This window comes from Ceratosolen solmsi, unplaced genomic scaffold, assembly GCF_000503995.2.
Source record: "Ceratosolen solmsi marchali unplaced genomic scaffold, CerSol_1.0 scaffold12, whole genome shotgun sequence".
NCBI lineage: Eukaryota > Metazoa > Arthropoda > Insecta > Hymenoptera > Agaonidae > Ceratosolen > Ceratosolen solmsi.
In genome coordinates, this window is record NW_011948456.1 from 425,836 (window position 1) to 444,890 (window position 19,055).

At 24.3% G+C, this 19,055-nt stretch overlaps 2 protein-coding genes across 2 annotated transcripts; both read left to right on the top strand.

The window, feature by feature from the left end:
- Positions 1-2,054: 2,054 nt before the first annotated feature.
- On the top strand, positions 2,055-5,573 carry Suv3 (Suv3 RNA helicase). The gene is made up of 13 exons (XM_011505361.1): positions 2,055-2,290; positions 2,375-2,597; positions 2,730-2,898; positions 2,968-3,079; positions 3,151-3,281; positions 3,492-3,805; positions 3,871-4,012; positions 4,083-4,241; positions 4,312-4,637; positions 4,701-4,822; positions 4,887-5,008; positions 5,070-5,103; positions 5,557-5,573. Exons 1-13 carry the CDS (start codon positions 2,089-2,091, stop codon positions 5,571-5,573), a joined length of 2,073 nt encoding a protein of 690 aa, XP_011503663.1. The 5' UTR covers positions 2,055-2,088.
- A 4,019-nt stretch (positions 5,574-9,592) lies between these two features.
- Cdc23 (cell division cycle protein 23) lies at positions 9,593-11,809 on the top strand. The gene is made up of 7 exons (XM_011505341.1): positions 9,593-9,696; positions 9,808-10,469; positions 10,550-10,729; positions 10,788-10,952; positions 11,034-11,280; positions 11,341-11,605; positions 11,679-11,809. Exons 1-7 carry the CDS (start codon positions 9,593-9,595, stop codon positions 11,790-11,792), a joined length of 1,737 nt encoding a protein of 578 aa, XP_011503643.1. The 3' UTR covers positions 11,793-11,809.
- The last annotated feature ends 7,246 nt before the right edge of the window (positions 11,810-19,055 follow it).

The window sequence follows — 19,055 nt, forward strand, 5'->3', positions numbered from 1 at the left end:
ATTTACTACCTTTTCATTGACGATTATTACATTAGTATATTGTATTTAATAGGAAAATTTATACCTGAAATATTGGCTCATATTGAATTGTATTATAAAGTATATTCGAAAACATATTTTATAAAAAAAATTACAATTTATTTAATATCATCTTGTTATTAAAGCTTTATTAAATAATAAACGTAATGAATGTTACACAAAAGTTTCATAATTATATTTCTTCAAAAGACTCGATAAAAAAATTTAAGAACACTTCCAAATACTGAAAAAAATGAAATTCAGATTAGATTTCAAAGATAAAAGAGTAGGACATATATATGATAAAAATGTTTATTCAAATTAAATGCTCTTAAAGAAATTGGGATATTATAAAAAGTAATTCACATAAAAAGTATTTTGAAAGAATTTTTTAAAATCATAAACAAAAATAATTATATTATTAATAATCAATTATCTTATCATTATAACCATGTATTATACTTTTATTTATAATTATTTACAGGATTATTATATTATAATTTGCAATAAAACCTAAAAAAACTAAGATTAAAGTTATATAGAAAATCTCACTAATATGGTGTATTTATAAAATATTTGAATATTTAAATTCTTTCTACTTATCAATATATACAAGAAATTAAAAAAACATGAATATATACTTTTGAATTTTTATATTATATTTTGAATGACTTATCTTTAGTAATAAGTATTTTGTTATATTTTTCAATATTTAAAAGTTTAAATTTACAAACATTCATAAATCGAATGTTTATAAAATATTTTTGAAAATTATAGTATTTTAATTCACTTATATTTAAAATTCTATAGTACAATAAATTCATATATATCTATAAACTAGTTTAGTTAATTATCTTTTGTTCTATAATATTGATTTGCCTTATTGGTATATTACAAAAATTATAATAGAAAATAGTTGTAATAATCCAATATATTAAATTTATCAGGTATATAAATCATTATTTAAAAAATGTAAATAATAAATAAATACATTAATTAAATTATCCAATTATTATTTTTTACATAAATTAATTAATTCATACTTAACTACTTTTAATTTGATCAATTATCTTTTTTCGAATCAATAAACAGTTAATTGATAAAATAATTTAATTTTTTACATTTTAGAAAATGATTGGTATTATTATTTTTAGTGTTAATAAAAAATTTTATTGGCATTTATTATAAATTATTAAAAATATTTAATCACATTACTTTTGAATAGTTTCTATGTAACAAAAATACTAAATAAACAAAAAGGAAATAGCACGTAGGTAGAGTTTGGTTTTAATTGGATACCAAATTATAACGCGGTGGCATTCATATTAAATGCAATGGCAAAAGTTAATTAATATAATTTTTATAAATTCTTTTTGGATAATATATCGAAGATAAAATCTTTTATATAAGTTTAAAAGTCCTAATATATTATTTAAGAATTTAATTAAAATATGTGAAAAAAATATGCATGCATTTATTGAAATTCATATTTATCACATTAAATTTTTTATAGTTTTTAACCATTGTCATTTTCAATCTATAACTATATTAATTTTTAATAGTCTTAATCAGTAATATAGATTTATTAGTAATATAACAGAAAAAGTCAATACCATACCCATTTAAGGTATGCGCATTAAACATCATGTTTAAAAGGAATTTTCCTTAAATAAAATTAATATCATTGATTGTCAAACACTTGTACTTATTGCGCATGATATAAAATGGCACAGTCTACATTTTTTTAACTATTCGAAATGTGATGTTGCGTTAAGTTACAATCGTCATAATCGTATGTAAATTATTATAACATGATATTTCCTTATCTATAGACATCATAGGTTGTATGTAAATATTAATTATTATAATTAAAAATATAAAAGAATAAAATGTGTCTATCAAACAAAGTGCATTGTATTCAACTTTTCTATAAAAATAACATGTTCACAAAAATAAATATGTATGCATTTTAGTTATAATTTTTATTATTGTATTTTTTAATATATTTATATAAGATATTTATATTTTAGTTTTTCCGAATTTAATAAAATTAAAATCAACCAAAATTTAATGCAATCTATTAGAACAAAAAATGACTATAGTTCTCCTTCATCGCTTATTAAACCAATATCGGTAAAATTGAATTCAGATGATATTAATGTTGGAGTTGAATTAACTACCGATATAAAAAAATCTGATTTAAGAAGAATTCTTAACTCATTTATAACACGAAATGAAGTTATAAAATTAGCTTCTGAATATGGTTTAGAAAGTATAACCATTTTTTTCTTTTTATATATATATTATTTTACATACTTATTTATTTGTAATATTTAAAATAAATTTATATTTGTAGAAAAACTATTTCAAGAAGCATTCTGTAGTTTTCAACATTATTGCATTGAATCGGAATCTTTGCCAGTAGATCTACATATATTAATAAGTGATATAATTCAAGGATCTGGTCATGAAACAGATATATTTCCTTATTTTATGAAGCATGCAAAAGTAACCTTTCCTCATATAAATTGTTTAGATGATTTAAAAAAAATTAGTGATTTACGAAGACCATCAAATTGGTTAATATTAATTAAACCTACTTTATAATAATAATTGATGTTTAAAATTATACAATGATCTATTGATATAATATAAAAATGATTTTATTTTTAATACTTTACCTTAATTTGATTAGCTGGAAAATTTTGTAGGTATCCTGTTGCAAGAAGTATAAAAAGAAATATCATTTTTCATGCAGGTCCAACAAATAGTGGTAAGACATATTGTGCTTTGAAAAGTTTTATTAATGCTAAAAGTGGAATATATTGTAGTCCTTTAAAGTTACTAGCTGTTGAAGTTTTTAATAAATGTAATAATAGCGTGAGTATTAAATAAAATAAATAGTAAATGAATGATCAAAATGCAATGATAAAATTATTTTTATATTAGGGAACATCTTGTGATTTAATCACAGGAGAAGAAAGAAGATATCATAAAAATGAAAGTAACCCTGCTCAACATATTTCTAGTACTGTTGAAATGATGAATCTTAATAGTATATGTAAACATAATTTTAAAGTATCATTAAAGAAATTATGTACTATCAAATTTATAAAGTAGATATTTTTTAAGGTGATGTAGCTGTTATAGATGAGATTCAATTAATGCGAGATACAGGAAGAGGGTGGGCCTGGACTAGAGCTTTATTGGGTACTCCAGCACACGAAGTACATCTTTGTGGAGAAATATCTGCTATTGATTTAGTATGATTTAGTATTTTTTCTATTAAAGCTGTTATAAGTTATAAATTTAACAATCTATTTTTGTTATTTTATATTAAACTATAAACATTTATATACTAAAAAATTAAATGAATTTTATAAGTTTGATCAATTCAAAATATATTAATTTTGAGTGTAAATTAAGATATTCAAATAAATAGTAAAAATATTCATTATCTTTTTCTTAAATAGGTAGAATCTGTGTGTGCAACGATTGGAGAAACTGTTGAAGTTAGAAAATATAAACGTCTTACAAATCTTATAATAGAAAATAAAGCGCTTAACTCATTACTCAATGTGCAGTCTGGTGATTGTATTGTATGTTTTAGTAAAAATGATATTTATGCTGTATCTCGTTTTCTTGAACAAAATAATATTGAGGTAGCTGTTATATATGGAAGTTTGCCTCCACAAACCAAACTTGCCCAAGCTGCAAAATTCAATGATATTTATCATCCTTGCAAAGTTTTAGTTGCAACAGATGCTATTGGAATGGGTTTGAATTTGTAGGTTTTTAAAATAAAAGATATCTATAATTTGATTATACTAATAATTTGTATTTATTTAATAGACATATACGTAGATTAATTTTTTACTCTTTAATCAAAACAACTGTAAATAAGAAAGGTGAAAAAGAAATGAATACCTTGTGTGTTTCTTCAGCATTACAAATTGCAGGTCGAGCAGGACGATATGGAACACAATGGAAAGAAGTATTTAAATAAAATCTTGAATATTACCTTATAAGTTATTTTCAATTCAATAAATATTTGATATTTTCAGGGATATGTAACTACTTTCAAATCGGAGGATCTACCTACACTGAAAAGTTTACTTGACCAAACTCCAGAAACTCTAACTCAAGCTGGCCTACACCCTACTGCCGACCAAATAGAACTATATGCTTATCATTTGCCAAAAACTCCTTTGTCTAATCTTGTGGTAAAAAGATTATTTTTTTTATTTAATAATTATATTAATTTAATAAACATTTTATGTTCTATTATTATAGGATATTTTTGTTTCATTGTGTACGGTTGATTCCCTATATTTTATGTGTAATGTTGATGATTTTAAATTTCTTGCTGATATGATCCAACATATCCCTCTTCCATTACGAGCTAGATATGTATTTTGTTGCGCACCTATTAATAAAAAGCTGCCATTTGTTTGTGCTATGTTCATAAAATTTGCGAGACAATATTGTAAAAATGAACCAATATCGTTTGAATGGCTTAGTGAACATATTGGTTGGCCAATAAAATTACCAAAGACATTTACTGATCTTAGTCATTTAGAGGCGGTATTTGACGTTTTAGATCTTTACCTTTGGTTAAAGTAAGAAATATTTCTACTCGGGTAACTAATTAATTTACATTTTCTAAAAAAATATTGTTACAGTTATCGCTTTACCGACTTATTTCCTCATATTACATTAGTTGAAAAAATGCAAAAGGAACTTGATGTAATTATTCAGCAAAGCATATATCAGATGACCAAGAATTTAAAGCCATTAGAATCAGGTAAATTATAAGATTTTTTAATTTATTTTATATTATTCTTATAAAATATGTTTAATTACTTTAGAATCATCAGCTAAAACTACTTTATTTGAATCTGGTTATAAAGGAAAATTGACTAAGCAATTATTAGATAAGGGATTGATAACTCCAAAAATGCTACAAGAATTACAACGTGAATGGAGTGAGGTAAAGCTAAATTAAATACATTATGAAAAAATCAATTTTCAAACAATTTCTATATTTTCAGATAAATAATAAAGAAAAAAAAAATGACACATTTAAAAAAAAGATAAAAAAATTGAAGTAAATAAGTGTAGTGTATATCTGAAAAAAATATGTTATTATAAAATATTTTTACAATTATTATTTCTTCTAAATATTAGAATTAACAAAAGATATATTTCAAAGTATTAAATATATTTAGAATAAAAATAAAACTTAACTAAATCTTGTTATTCAATATATGATTAATATTCGATATTATTACATTTAAATAATTTTTTGACAAATAATAGACTTATTTATTGGTCTTTGTGGGATCAGTATTATTCTTCCTATAATTATATCAAGCTTTTCAAATAATTATTTAAAGAATATTTTCTTTAGAATCTGTAAAACATTATCCTAATAAACTAATATCAATCTTTACTATCCAACTGATTTAGTAAATAATCAAGAGCATTAAATAATGTTAAAATAGCCTCTTTCAAAATTTTATGATACTTGTTTTTCAGTTTGTGTTATTATATAAAGAAACTATAGATTTCAAACATTTACATAAAAGAAGTACATGATTTTATAAATTATATTTTATATTATAAATAAATTAATTGATGTTCTAAACTCCAACATAGTTAATTTAATAACAATAAAATCAATTATCAATTATGATTATCAATTTATGATTAATATTTTAAAATAAAAGTTGATTGACCGATCTCATGCAAAAAGTTATCACTTTACTACTTGCTGTAAAAAAGTAATCTTTTATATAAAAATTAATTAGTTTAGTAAAATAAAAATTTTTTGAAAATATTTTGTAATACAATCTATAAAATGTTTATCTTTCTGTTTAAAAATCTGTTGTAAAATATCTGTATGTTTATTTATCATTTTCTAAATCTTACAAAATAAATTATGATTTTTAATATGATTAAACAAGCTGGTGTATGTATCTTGAAAATTTGTAAAATATCCATGCTGTACATTAGTATATCAAAATAATTCTTTACAACTATATATTTAAAAAATTTTCGATGTAATCTTTAAATTGTATTCTCTAATACATTTATTATCAATTGATTATTCAATTGACTAAATAAGCATATAATTTCATAATTTAATAATACATGTAACTATTTAATACTACCGAACATATTTTATAGATTTTAGTAAATAATTCAAAAAATTAATAGGATTATAAGTCTTATGTATTTTTATATATATTTGCTTTTAACATACTTCAAAATACAAAGCCCATCTAATTACCATGTACTAAATAAGAAGTACTATAAGAAATTGTGTATTATATTTAATGTCTACTTTGAAGTCAAATATTTGGACATAAATAATAATGTAAAAAGTAAAAATAGTAAAACATATATTACTACAATTAAAATATATTTAAGTCACTTCAAAATTTTTGCATGAATTTAAGTCCATTTTTAAAGATTAAAGATTTTTAAAGAGTACACTACTGTAATGATCAAATAATATAACAAAACTGTTTTAAATCATTTTCAATCTATATTATCTCAACATAAAATAAATTCCCAGAAAATTTAATTTATTTAATATGATTAATCCTAAATACTTTCAAAATTCTTATTTCACATTTGTGAAAACATGATCATTTAATTGAAATATGAAAGAATTTTTTTTATAAGAATAAACAAATATGAATCCAACCATCCGTTAATTTAATTTTCAGTTACAGATAAGATAAATTTTTTTATACATGGTATGTAAAACAATGAATTATAAAAGAACACGCATCTAATGTGATTAAGACTTGTACTTTACACTAGCCTTGATTAAGATAAAATTTGATATTATCCATAAAATATGTTCAATACTGTTCTATATACTGATGAATGGATACAATTTAATAATACAAATATTATCTGTATACATTAATATTGCATTTATTGGAATATGAAAGCTATGACATAATTTCAGTTTCGGAATATGTTAAAATTAAAAAAGTAGTGACTAGCCAATAACATTAATTGGTAAACCAAATTTATTTGGTAATCTGATACTAAATATTTGTTGACAATTAATGATAACATAAATTTTAATGAAGCAGAATCAAATTAAATATGTAGTTGCTTTAATGCTAAAAATAAAATTTCAATATAACTGATACATTCTTCATAAAGATAATAGTTTTCTTTAGAATTTGAAAAATGATATGAACCAAATAGATACTAAAATTTAACAATATTTTTATGAAGAGTATAGCGATATTAATGCATATGAAAAATAAATACGACTCAACAAATAGCGGCATACGAATGAGTTAATTAGGATAATGCAGCATTTGTTAATGAAGCGTTAAAAAATTATACCTCAAATATGTATAATTTATATGAATAATATGAATATTTGTACAAAATTGAAAGGAAACTTTTCATTGAATTAAAAGTCATTGAAATTAAAAATACACTGACATTTCTGAAAAATTCAAATACATTGAGTTATGAAGTTAATCAATTGTGTTGATTATTGAATTACATTATTCATCAATAATGAAATTAATTAACATTATTAAAGACACAGATTGATATCTATATTCATTACTTGTTAAATTAAGGTGTAATTTATATAAACTATATAAAAATTTATAATTATAACATGAATTTTTTAAATTAAACTTAATTAAATCTTCATTTCAACAAATGCCCTATTGATAAGTAAATAATTTTTTAAATTATCTTTGTGTTTATTAATGTAAATGTAGAAACAGTACACAAAAAATAGAAAATAGCAAATAAAAGTTAATAATAAATATATCATTATCCTAGATATTTTTTTTTTCTTATTTATCATACAAGGGGAGTCCATCAACATTAATGGTAATTAAAAATGATTAAGTAGTGTTATGAAAATGTAAAATTAACAATTTTAATTAATAAATGAAATAAATAAAACATTACTAAATTGTTGTTATAAAAAAACAGCACTTAAAAATCTTTTTTATAATTGCATTTCCTTTTCTTTTTCTAGCGCTTGAATATTAAATATTTAATGGATATACAGGGATGTGTTCATTTTAAATGCTTTATTAAATTTGAATTACTAATGATTTAAAAATTTACGAAAAATATTTTATAATATATAATATATGTATAAATTAATTTAATTCATTTGAATATGTTAAAGAAAATTATATTTCTTAATATGCTAAGTTTATATTATAATATAAGTAATCTCGTTGAAGGTTAGAAATCCAATGCTTTTCAGTTTCTTCATCCTCATTATACTTCATTTTTTATATAAATTTTTTATTAGTTATTTAATAGCAAATTTTAGTTCGTGATTTCGAATAATCCGTTTTTCTGATATAATTATTAATAATTAATAATGTGAAATATTATTGTTATTTATTATATAAAATATTACATCCCACCAAAATAAACGGAAATACTAGATACCATTGTAGCTTTATTTTGATAGCAAGAAGTATTATATTAGTATAAATTTTATCTATATAAGATCAGTCTAAAGTTGATTGATAAAAGAGCATATAATTTCAATAATCTTTATTGAAAAAAAAATACTAAAAAAAATTATATCAAATTATATTACGCATAACGACCACAATAATGATCTTATAATTTATTTATTTATTAAGTTTATAATAGATTCAATATTTGTAAATATAGGTTATTTATATATTTTTTTATTAAAATAAAATTAAAATCAAACATGAATATGTTTTATAGTTCCGTACATTTATTTTTATAATTTTTATTTAAAAATTAAAATTATTAATATTTTAATTTATAAATAAATATATTTCAATCATATTTTTTATATAATAAAAATCAAATGAATATAAAAAATAAACGATTTATTTTATAAAGAAATACTATTATGTTATATATTCCAAATTCATGGAACTATAGCTGCACTTACATATAAAGCTGAATTTTTATACTGAGCATGCTTAATACAGTAAAAAACTTAACCACTAAATTCCTGTGTCATATATAAATACACTATTTATTAGCTAAAGTTTTCTCGAGTTATGTAATTTATTTTATAAAATTATTTGTTTAAAACCAATTCATGCGTAGATAAATTATAGATAATCTGAAAAGTATATAATTTACTTAAAATATTTGCACATCTAAAAAGAAATTTTTAAACATCATTAAAAAATTGATCAAATTTCCGCACATTTGTTTATATATTTTATTGTCAACATTTGAAAGTCAAAAATAACTATAGGATTTGGTATAATTACTTTTTCGATTCTAAATAGTATAATTTAGAACCATAAAGCGAAGAATAATAATTTAATCATTTTTTAGAATTTTTTTATATAGAACCAGTTGAAACATACATTACAAAGTTATAATATACAAAATACATTTTTAATTAAATTTGATACCGTAAAAATATATTTAAACGAAACTTCTCTAAACATTTTTTTTCTAATAAATAAATTATGTTTTTTATTTAATATTATATATACTTAATATACTAATGTTTATATACTATAAACTATAGAAGAAATATGATTTTTTTCCAAAATACTCAGAAATGGAAGATTCTGTAATAAAATTTGATGTTAAAGAGATAAAGTCAGATTTAATAAAAGCTATTTTTGATTGTTCTCAACGTGGCCTTATGCATACAACAAAATGGTAATATTAACAATAGATTTTTATATTTATTAATTTAAAATAATGATTTATTCATTTACTTTACTATGCAATATATTTGAGAAAAATTAACTTTTTGTCTGATTTTTTTAGGCTTGCTGAATTGAATCATTCATTAAAATATGTTAAACAAGATTTAAGTAATATATCTAGTGATATAAGTTTATCATATATAAATGAAGATGATGATATGTATATTTTATCAAAAAGTTATTTTGATTTAAAGGAATATGATCGTGCAGCATTTTTTCTTGAAAAGTGTAAAACATCAAAAGCAAAATTTTTATATTATTATTCGTTATACCTATCTGGAGAAAAAAAGAAAATTGATAATATGACAGATGTACCACCAGATCCATTAAAAAATAATAGTTTAAAGCTTCTTTGTAATAAATTAAGAAAAGAGTATGTTGATGGAAAGCTTGATGGTTTTGGTTTATACTTATATGGTGTTATTCTAAAAAAATCACAGTTATTAAAGGAAGCTACTGATATTCTAGTTCAATCTACTCATAAACAACCTATGCATTGGGGAACTTGGCTTGAACTAAAAAGTTTAATTACAAATAGAGAAAGACTTGATTCTTTAATATTACCTAGTCATTGGATGAAACATTTTTTTATGGTACAAATGTATTTAGAATTACAATTTATTGATGAAGGATTTGCATTGTGTTGTGATTTACAGTCTATGGGTTTTCAAAAAAATGGATATGTACTTGCACAAACTGCTATTGCAATACATTATAAAAGAGGTAATTGTATTTAGTCTGACAAAAAATTATTTTATATTTAATTTAATTTTTAATCATAGTAAAATACTAATTTATTTCAGATGTAGATAATGCAATAGCAACATTTAAACAAATAATAAAAAATGACCCTTATTGTCTTGATAACATGGATACATATTCAAATTTATTATATGTGAAAGAACTAAAAAATGAATTAGCTTTTCTAGCTCATAGAGTTACAGAAATTGATAAATATAGATCAGAAACATGTTGTATTATAGGTAATAACACTGTATATTTTGAATTTCTTTGTTTATAAGCAAATTAATTATCCTATAGGTAATTACTACAGTTTAAGAGCTGATCATCAAAAAGCTATTATGTACTTTCACAGAGCTTTAAAATTAAATCCTCAGTATTTATCAGCATGGACATTGTTAGGCCATGAATTCATGGAAATGAAAAACACAAATGGAGCCATTCATAGTTATCGACAAGCTATTGGTATAAATTACTTTCATTATTACTATTATTTTATTTTTTATTTATAAAATACAATTATATATTAAAATAATGTATTTTTAGAACTCAATAAAAATGACTATAGAGCTTGGTATGGCTTAGGTCAAACATATGAAATTTTAAAAATGCCTTTTTATGCTTTATATTATTATAAACAAGCTCAATTATTACGACCTCGAGATAGTAGGATGGTTCTTGCCTTAGGTGAAGCCTATGAAAAGCAAGACAGAATTCCAGAAGCTTTAAAATGTTATTATAAAGCCTGTAATGTTGGTGATATTGAAGGAATGGCTCTCATACGTCTTGCCACGTAAATAAATTTTTATTCTTTTGTCTTTTCTAATTAAATATAAAAAAACTTTAATTTCAGTTTATACGAAAAATTAGGACATCATGATAATGCTGCAGCAGCTTATACAGATTTTGTAATGGATGAATTTAGAAATGCTGATAGAACAGAACTAAGTCATGCTTATAAATTTTTAACACAATATCATTTAAAACGCGATGAATTAGATCAAGCAAATCATTATGCTCAAAAATGTTTACAATATGATGAGACTAAAGAAGAAGCCAAAGCTTTTTTGAGAACAATAGCTCAAAAAAGAATAAAAGTTGAAGAAAATCCAATGATGGTTTGCAGTTAGATTAATTTATATAATTTTGTTATAATTGAGATAAACATTTTTATTTATTTTTATATTATAGGTTGAAGATATGAATGAAACTGACCCAATATGTGAAACGGAAAATTATGGCATAGTAAATACTCCTGGATCTCAATTATTACCTATGAATCTATCATTTACACCTACTCAGTAATAAAAAAAAACATATTGTATTAACATTATTTTTATTAAAATACATCGTATAAATTTTATTACTATACTATTATATATTTTTTTGTATTTGAAAGTTTCTTAAAACTATAAACATATTTTGTTATTTAAAATATTTAATAAAAGGACAAAGTACAACAGCTTTATATTATTTTAGAAATAAAAAAGATAAATTAAAAAAATTGCTTTAAGAACAATAGAATCGTTTTTTCCTGTTAAAAAAGTATAATGAAGTTAAAAATAAGAATAAATTAATAGAGATAAATAATAAATAAAAAATTAAACTTAATTTTAAAAATATAGTAAGATGTACATTGAATATTAATATTTAAGATAGTAAATGTTTCTGATTTTCAGGTTGGAAAATCATCTTTTCAATAATATTTAACTAAATTTTCACTATATGTACATTAAAACATACATAAAACGTACATAAGTAATAACACTAATGAATTTTTTAGGTTATACATATGTATTTAACGTTTTAATTTATGGCTCGAACTGCCAATTCAATAGTTCAGTGGATTAATCTCTCTCCACAGCGATTTAGGAAGAAAGAAGGCACCAAGGGAAGGGGTGAAAAGTATAATGTAATATATATGACTTCGATTATTAATTTATTCTGCTAATGAATTATAATATTGTAGCGTTGTTAGTTACTTCTATTGTGACTGAGAATTATTCTATTGTAGTGGTGTAACTTCTTCCTTGAGCTCTTGATTGTTTGATATTTGAATTGCAGTTCGCTGGTGGTGCAAGTGACACTGATGTAAGATGCACTACTAAATACAGAATTCCGAACATGTATGATTAATAAACATAGCTTAATTTTTATTTTAACTAAATTTATTCATATTTTAAAACTAATTATTTTTATGTATTAAATCACATATCAAAAATTTTTAAAATAATATATTAATATTTAAAATTTTTGTATCACATTAATGTTATTATTTATACTTATGAAATAATTTGTGTATTTAAAATTAAAGACCCAATATAAAAAAGAAATTTTATGAATAGATATATTGAATTATGCTTATTTTTTGCTAAACTATACATTTATTGTAATAATTTTAATAAATGTAAAATTATTAAAAGTATTAAAAAAGTCTAAGGAAGTTTCAAAATAGAAAAAGTTTACTTATAGTAAATGTGCAGTAGAGGTTTATATGCAATCATATAGAATTCACTTTTATATTTGGAATTATTTTAATTGGCATAATACTAAATTTAATTAATAAAAAATTTAATTGTAAATTATTTTTATAATAATAATTTAAATCATAAATAAGAACTATAAGCAACATTTAAGAATAATGTAATACATTAATAACGTAAATTAATCAAAAACATTCAGATTTAAACATTATATAATATGAATCAAATGTTTATAAGCTGTAATATCGAAACCACGTTAATTATTCTAAATTAGAAATATAAATAATAAAGGGATGAAAATTTAATTATAAAAATATTAATAATTATGATATTCAATTTTATATTATTAGAATTGGTGTTGTAATATTAATCTTCATATTAATTTTAAAGAATTCATTTTATAATAGTATTTATAAAACTTTTTATTTTATTTTTCAAAATGAAATTCCAGCCACCCGAATGTATTAGACTGTACCGCCGGTTTAATGATGGAGAGGGGAGGATAAGTGATAGGTTAATGCATCAATTCAGTATAAACGCAATTGGTTTTAGTGACTTTTATTTAAGGTTATGTTACAGGTGATCATTGGTGTTACCGGTCGTTGTGAGAATTGTTGAGCTCGTCGTGATCCTGATAGTAGGCAGAAAAACTGCAGGGCGTCGTCCGGGTGTACAAGGCAAGACTGGTGTGTTTGTACTATATGCGCTATTGTACTAGCGGAACGTAACAATAATTATGGAAGGTAAATTCACGAGAGACGCGTAACCATAGGCGCTCTCATTAGCGATATGAATTGAGGGGATTATCTGGTTAATATCGGTGCCCTCTTCCGCGGTCTGATAAGAATCAAGTTGCAGAGGCCTGACCGATAATGCCGGCGTTGTGTGGTAATAACAATAAATGATATAAATAGATTGCTGGTGATGCTAGACTGTACCGGCGCCCTCAATACTGTCTGACAAGTCAAGTCGCGGAGGGCGTACCGCTAGCTGGCCAGTAATAAATAATGTAAACAAATAAGAATACCTTGCACGGATCCCGTAGACAGACATGTAGAACTTTTACTGGGTGTGACATGCACTATTTCACTTTCACTTACTCAACAAGACTAATTTGTTTCGACGTACGCTACTCTTTATATATGGTTGCGTAGATTTAGAGTTTACAATTCTGTCAAATTCTCGGAAAGTAAGCTTTAGTTGCCATGCGAATAAATTGTAAGGCTTTCTTAAACAAAGGCTTTAACGTTTAAATTTTATTGTTGGGTGAGTCAATCCTGAATACTTTTACTTAGTACTTTTGGTAAAGCTTCAGATTTTTTACCCACTACAGGTTTGCAAACTTATAAGTAAATTGAATTTAATTAAGCAGCTAAATTAACATTTAAAAAGGTTTTACTTTTTCTACATTAAAAACAATCTAGTAATTAGTCTATCATTTCATAGGTTGAACTTATTATTTTTTATATTTTCTAAATATCTGATATATTTTAGAGGTAAATTAGGATTTTGATTGCAATTTTAAATTGAAAATCACATTAACATTAATAAGTAACTATAAATTTAACATAAAAGTTTATTAAAAAGGAAGTCCTTATAATTATAATAAATTACTTTATATTCATTGAGGTGATTTATATTGTGTAGTAAAATAAATTAGTGTATTAAAATAATTTAGAATTTGTACAATAATTTTAATTTTTGATTATTAAATTGTAACAAAAATATCTCATTATGAATAAGTAATACACTTGAACACTACACTCGGAATGTTCGAAATTGTAAGAATAGAGCCGCTCGAGGCAAATTCAGCAAACAATACGAAGCATAGCCAACAAAACACAACGTGCAGAACTAAGAGATAAAGTTCTATTCCTAATTGATTCATAACTATAACGAGCCGTACGCGGCCAATCTGCAGATACGTAAACGCCATTAGAATTACCTGCAAAACTCAAGACTAAGCAATTCAAGCTATCGCCATGTGCCTACACAAGGGAGCACGGGGGTTTACGATCTTGTTCTTCTGCGTGTAGAACTCAACCACCACGTGCATTACATATAGAGGACCAGAAAAGTTATGACCTTCTACCTGTACATGCAACGCACATTACCGCTTCGTGACAATAGTTATATAAACTCAAGAAAAGAAACATTCAAACATCAACTAAAATTCATTATAATACACTTTATGGAATAATCGCAATAAAATACAATTAATAACTGTCTAAAAATAGAGTACCAGGCTAGGAGGACCAAATATCTAGAATTAGGTGTAAACTCCAAGATGGTGGGAGGGAGGATTGCGGGCAAGTGGACAGGATAGTGCATGTATTCAATAATAAATGGATGTGGTATTTGTTTTAGTTTATTGCGATAATTGCATTAGTTGTTTATAATGATTTTTAATTTATGCTTGAATGCCTTCGTTTCTTAAGTTTTGTATTGCTATTGCCACAGAGCTGTAATGTGCGGTATTGTCTTATTTCTTACGTTGAAGGCTCTGCAGGTGCGCTTTTGGTGGCACTTCATCTTAGTCTGCAGATATTGCTGCGTACGGCGCCTCGTAAGTCTTTCTTGTGGGAGCTAAACTTGCCCCTTATGCGTTTGCAGATTGTGAGCTTAGTCGCTCTACAGTTCCTTACCTTGTGAGGCATATTGTGTATTATTATCGAATGGATTATTAATGTGAATTATTAAGGAATGGAACTTTACCTTATTAGTTCTGCAGATTTTTGTGCTCTGATGGCAGCTAGTGATGTCAGCAGGTTGTGCCTCGTGCGACAGCTTGTAGTTTATGTTTTGTGTTTTTCTAGCTATACCTCGTATTGTTTGCTGAGTTTGCCTCGAACGGCTCCTTATTGGTTGTGATGATGTTGTGCCTTGTGCACCACTGTTTACTTGTTCCTATTACTTGTCTTGCACTGCTGCTAATGTATGATTTGATTTGCACTTATCTTGCACTTGTTATAAGTTGGATATGACTAGACTTTGCCTCTTAATCAGCCTTTACTGTGTATGTCTACATTCTTGTTATTTGGCGTTCCCTTGGAGAAGCAGCCTTGCCGGCTTCTCTGGTGACAAGAGACTCCTGTGTGCCTTGCTGGCGTCTTTCTGGAGGCATTCTCTCGGCCACCGCGTGGCCCTTATGAATTTCCTGCTTCTTGGCGTTTCCAATCAGAGCGCCTTTTTTTGGGCGTCTCCAATCGAATTGATCCTTTCATTATTGACGGCTCTAATCAGAACGCTTCTTACTTGCATTCCCACCATGAGAGAGGGACTTCTTTGGCACGTTCTCGCTTCACTATCCGAGCCACATGTAGCTGGGTTTGACAACAGCGTATGCGTGCAGTGTTGCCTTTAATATCCCTTTTTTCGGATGTAAGACGAGGTGGTCTTTGCTTATATTTTTATGACTTGATTATGCCAGAAGTATTATGACTTGTCGTCGATAGATGCTTTGTGGCGAGGCCGTGTCAAATGTCTCGTAGCATGAGTTTTATGACTTGTTTTGCTGGACACTTGGAACTTTGTTCTCGCCAGATATGTTTCTGAATTGTATTTTCTTTAGATATTCGAATTTTTACTGAATTGTTTAGATTTAGTTAATTTGAGGCGCGTTTTGAATGTTATTTCTCGAGTAGTCGAGAGTTCGCCTTTTTCGGAACTCTTATCTCGAATTTTCCAGATGTTTAATGAGCTGGGAGTTTTCTTACATTCTCGAACAATAACAAAACTATTTATTATTGAACACATGCACTATCTTGTCCACTAGCCCGCAATCCTCCTACCAACCATCTGGAAGTTTATATCTAACTTTAGATATTTGGCCCTCCTCATCCGGTACTCTATTTTTAGACAATTATATATATATCAATAATTCGCAATCCGCTGAAAAATAGAAATTGGCGCATCTCCTTTTTTTTCATCAAGTTACTGAGTGCTTATCATATACTTTAATCAAAATGACCACTTTATATCACAGTTTGTTTTATCGCTTCATAATTTGGATTAAAAATTGTATTTATTTTTTTCTATAATACTAGAAAAGTAATGAATTCTTGATATCGTTTAAATTACTATCCACTAAACACAGTGACTGTGTGACAATTAATTGTCTTGAATCAATAGCAATTTGAATAGTTTAGGAGGAATTAAATACTTATCCATTTCCAAGCATAAACAAATTTGTATTTTTATTGCGTTATGTACAATGTATTCTTTTATTGCTTGATGAATCATATATTAAGATTATTCACGGATCATTTATTTTATTCCTTTTCATTTATTAATATATGTTTCAGTATTTATAAATATTTTCAGATTTAAAAGATCCATATATGATTTTCACATTGTGAAATCATATTCTATTTTTAATTTGGTAAGGTATTTTTTTCAGCTTGAAAAAATTGCTATCTAAAATATTTCTATACAAAAATACAACTTCCATCATTTATATAAATAATAAATTAAGACTATGAAACAAATTTAAGAAAAATTAAATTAATTACTAAGAAACAGTAACTTTCTATTGTATTACCAAATTTTCTAAGTGTTCTTCAAAGTAATTTAAGAAATGAGTATCTCACAAAAAAAAATTTGCATTTGCATTGAGATCAATTAGTATTCTTGACACTTAAAATGTAGTCAATATAACATTAATATTTTTAAAGTATTTTAATATTATAATACAAGAAACAATATTTCATTATTACACTATACCTAAATAGAGAGCCATATTTGGAATTAATTAAAATTAAACTTCAAATTGAAAATCACCAAAACTATACCTTGAGTGTTGGTGAAAATTTGTTCTTTACATAGCTTATTCAACAATAACATTTATAACTCTCTACAATAAACTTTTGTCAGATCTCAAAAGTAACAATGTTCTCAATAGATACATTGAACTATCAAAACATTATTTTAATGATATAATAAGTCGTATTAAAACATTTATTATTTTCGCTTTTAATCTAAGAAATCACAATATTATATAACATGTTTAACTCTCCATTATTAGATATCTTATATTAGAATAATTACTTATTGATTGGTTTGTAACTATAGTCATTTTTTATTTATATATGATAATCAGTGATCAACTGATATTTGTTGGTCTTGTGATTTTTATATGCACGGTTAAAGCAGTAGTGATGCCATTTACATTATATAATATAAACTATATAATTTGTATCATAGATTGTGGATTTTGAAACAAGCAACCACTAGATATATTACATAATAAAAAATCCTTATATAGAAGTACATAGATAAAGATCATTTATTATGTACACATTTGAGCCAAGATAAAACAGTTGTTATTTCTTAACATATTACACCCATGTACTATGTAAAATATTTAACACAATATTACTTTAACAAAAATTAATCTTCTTCTAAATCCCTGATTTTATAGTATTTGATATGTAGTGTATTCTTTTCTATACCTCTATATCTTTAAAATATGAAATCAAGTATTTATTACATAAACTTCATTTTCTAATATATATTTTTTAGAAAAATATTAATTGTTTTGGTATATTTAAACAATGTGTACAAGTAAAATTTTAAGACCAAACAGGCCCGGTCAATTATTGTAAAAAAAATATCTGAAGTTATTATAAATAAAAATAAATAAATACATCATTTACAAATTGATCTTTTTATCTGATAAAAGAATTTTATTTAAATATTGTATTATTTATAATATTCAATTAAAATTAATTATTTTCAGTTTCTACATAATTCATTAATTATTTTATACAGAAAAGTATGCTATGCAAGATTTGAAACAAAGAAAGTGAGAATATATAACGTGTGATCAACTCTGTAATGACCACTTTATACTTATAGTTCAATAAATATTTATAAAGGCTTGAAATTACTCAACCAATCAAACTTATACTCAATTTAATAAATATTCAGGATCACTAAATCCAAATGGATGTATCCTTAACATAATGAGCCCCACTAGCGCTGCCTACAGAGTATTAATACATATTGAAATATTTGCTGCAATTGTAAAACAATTGTAATTAAAAAGTTTACAAACCTACATGACATGACTATATTGTCATATAAA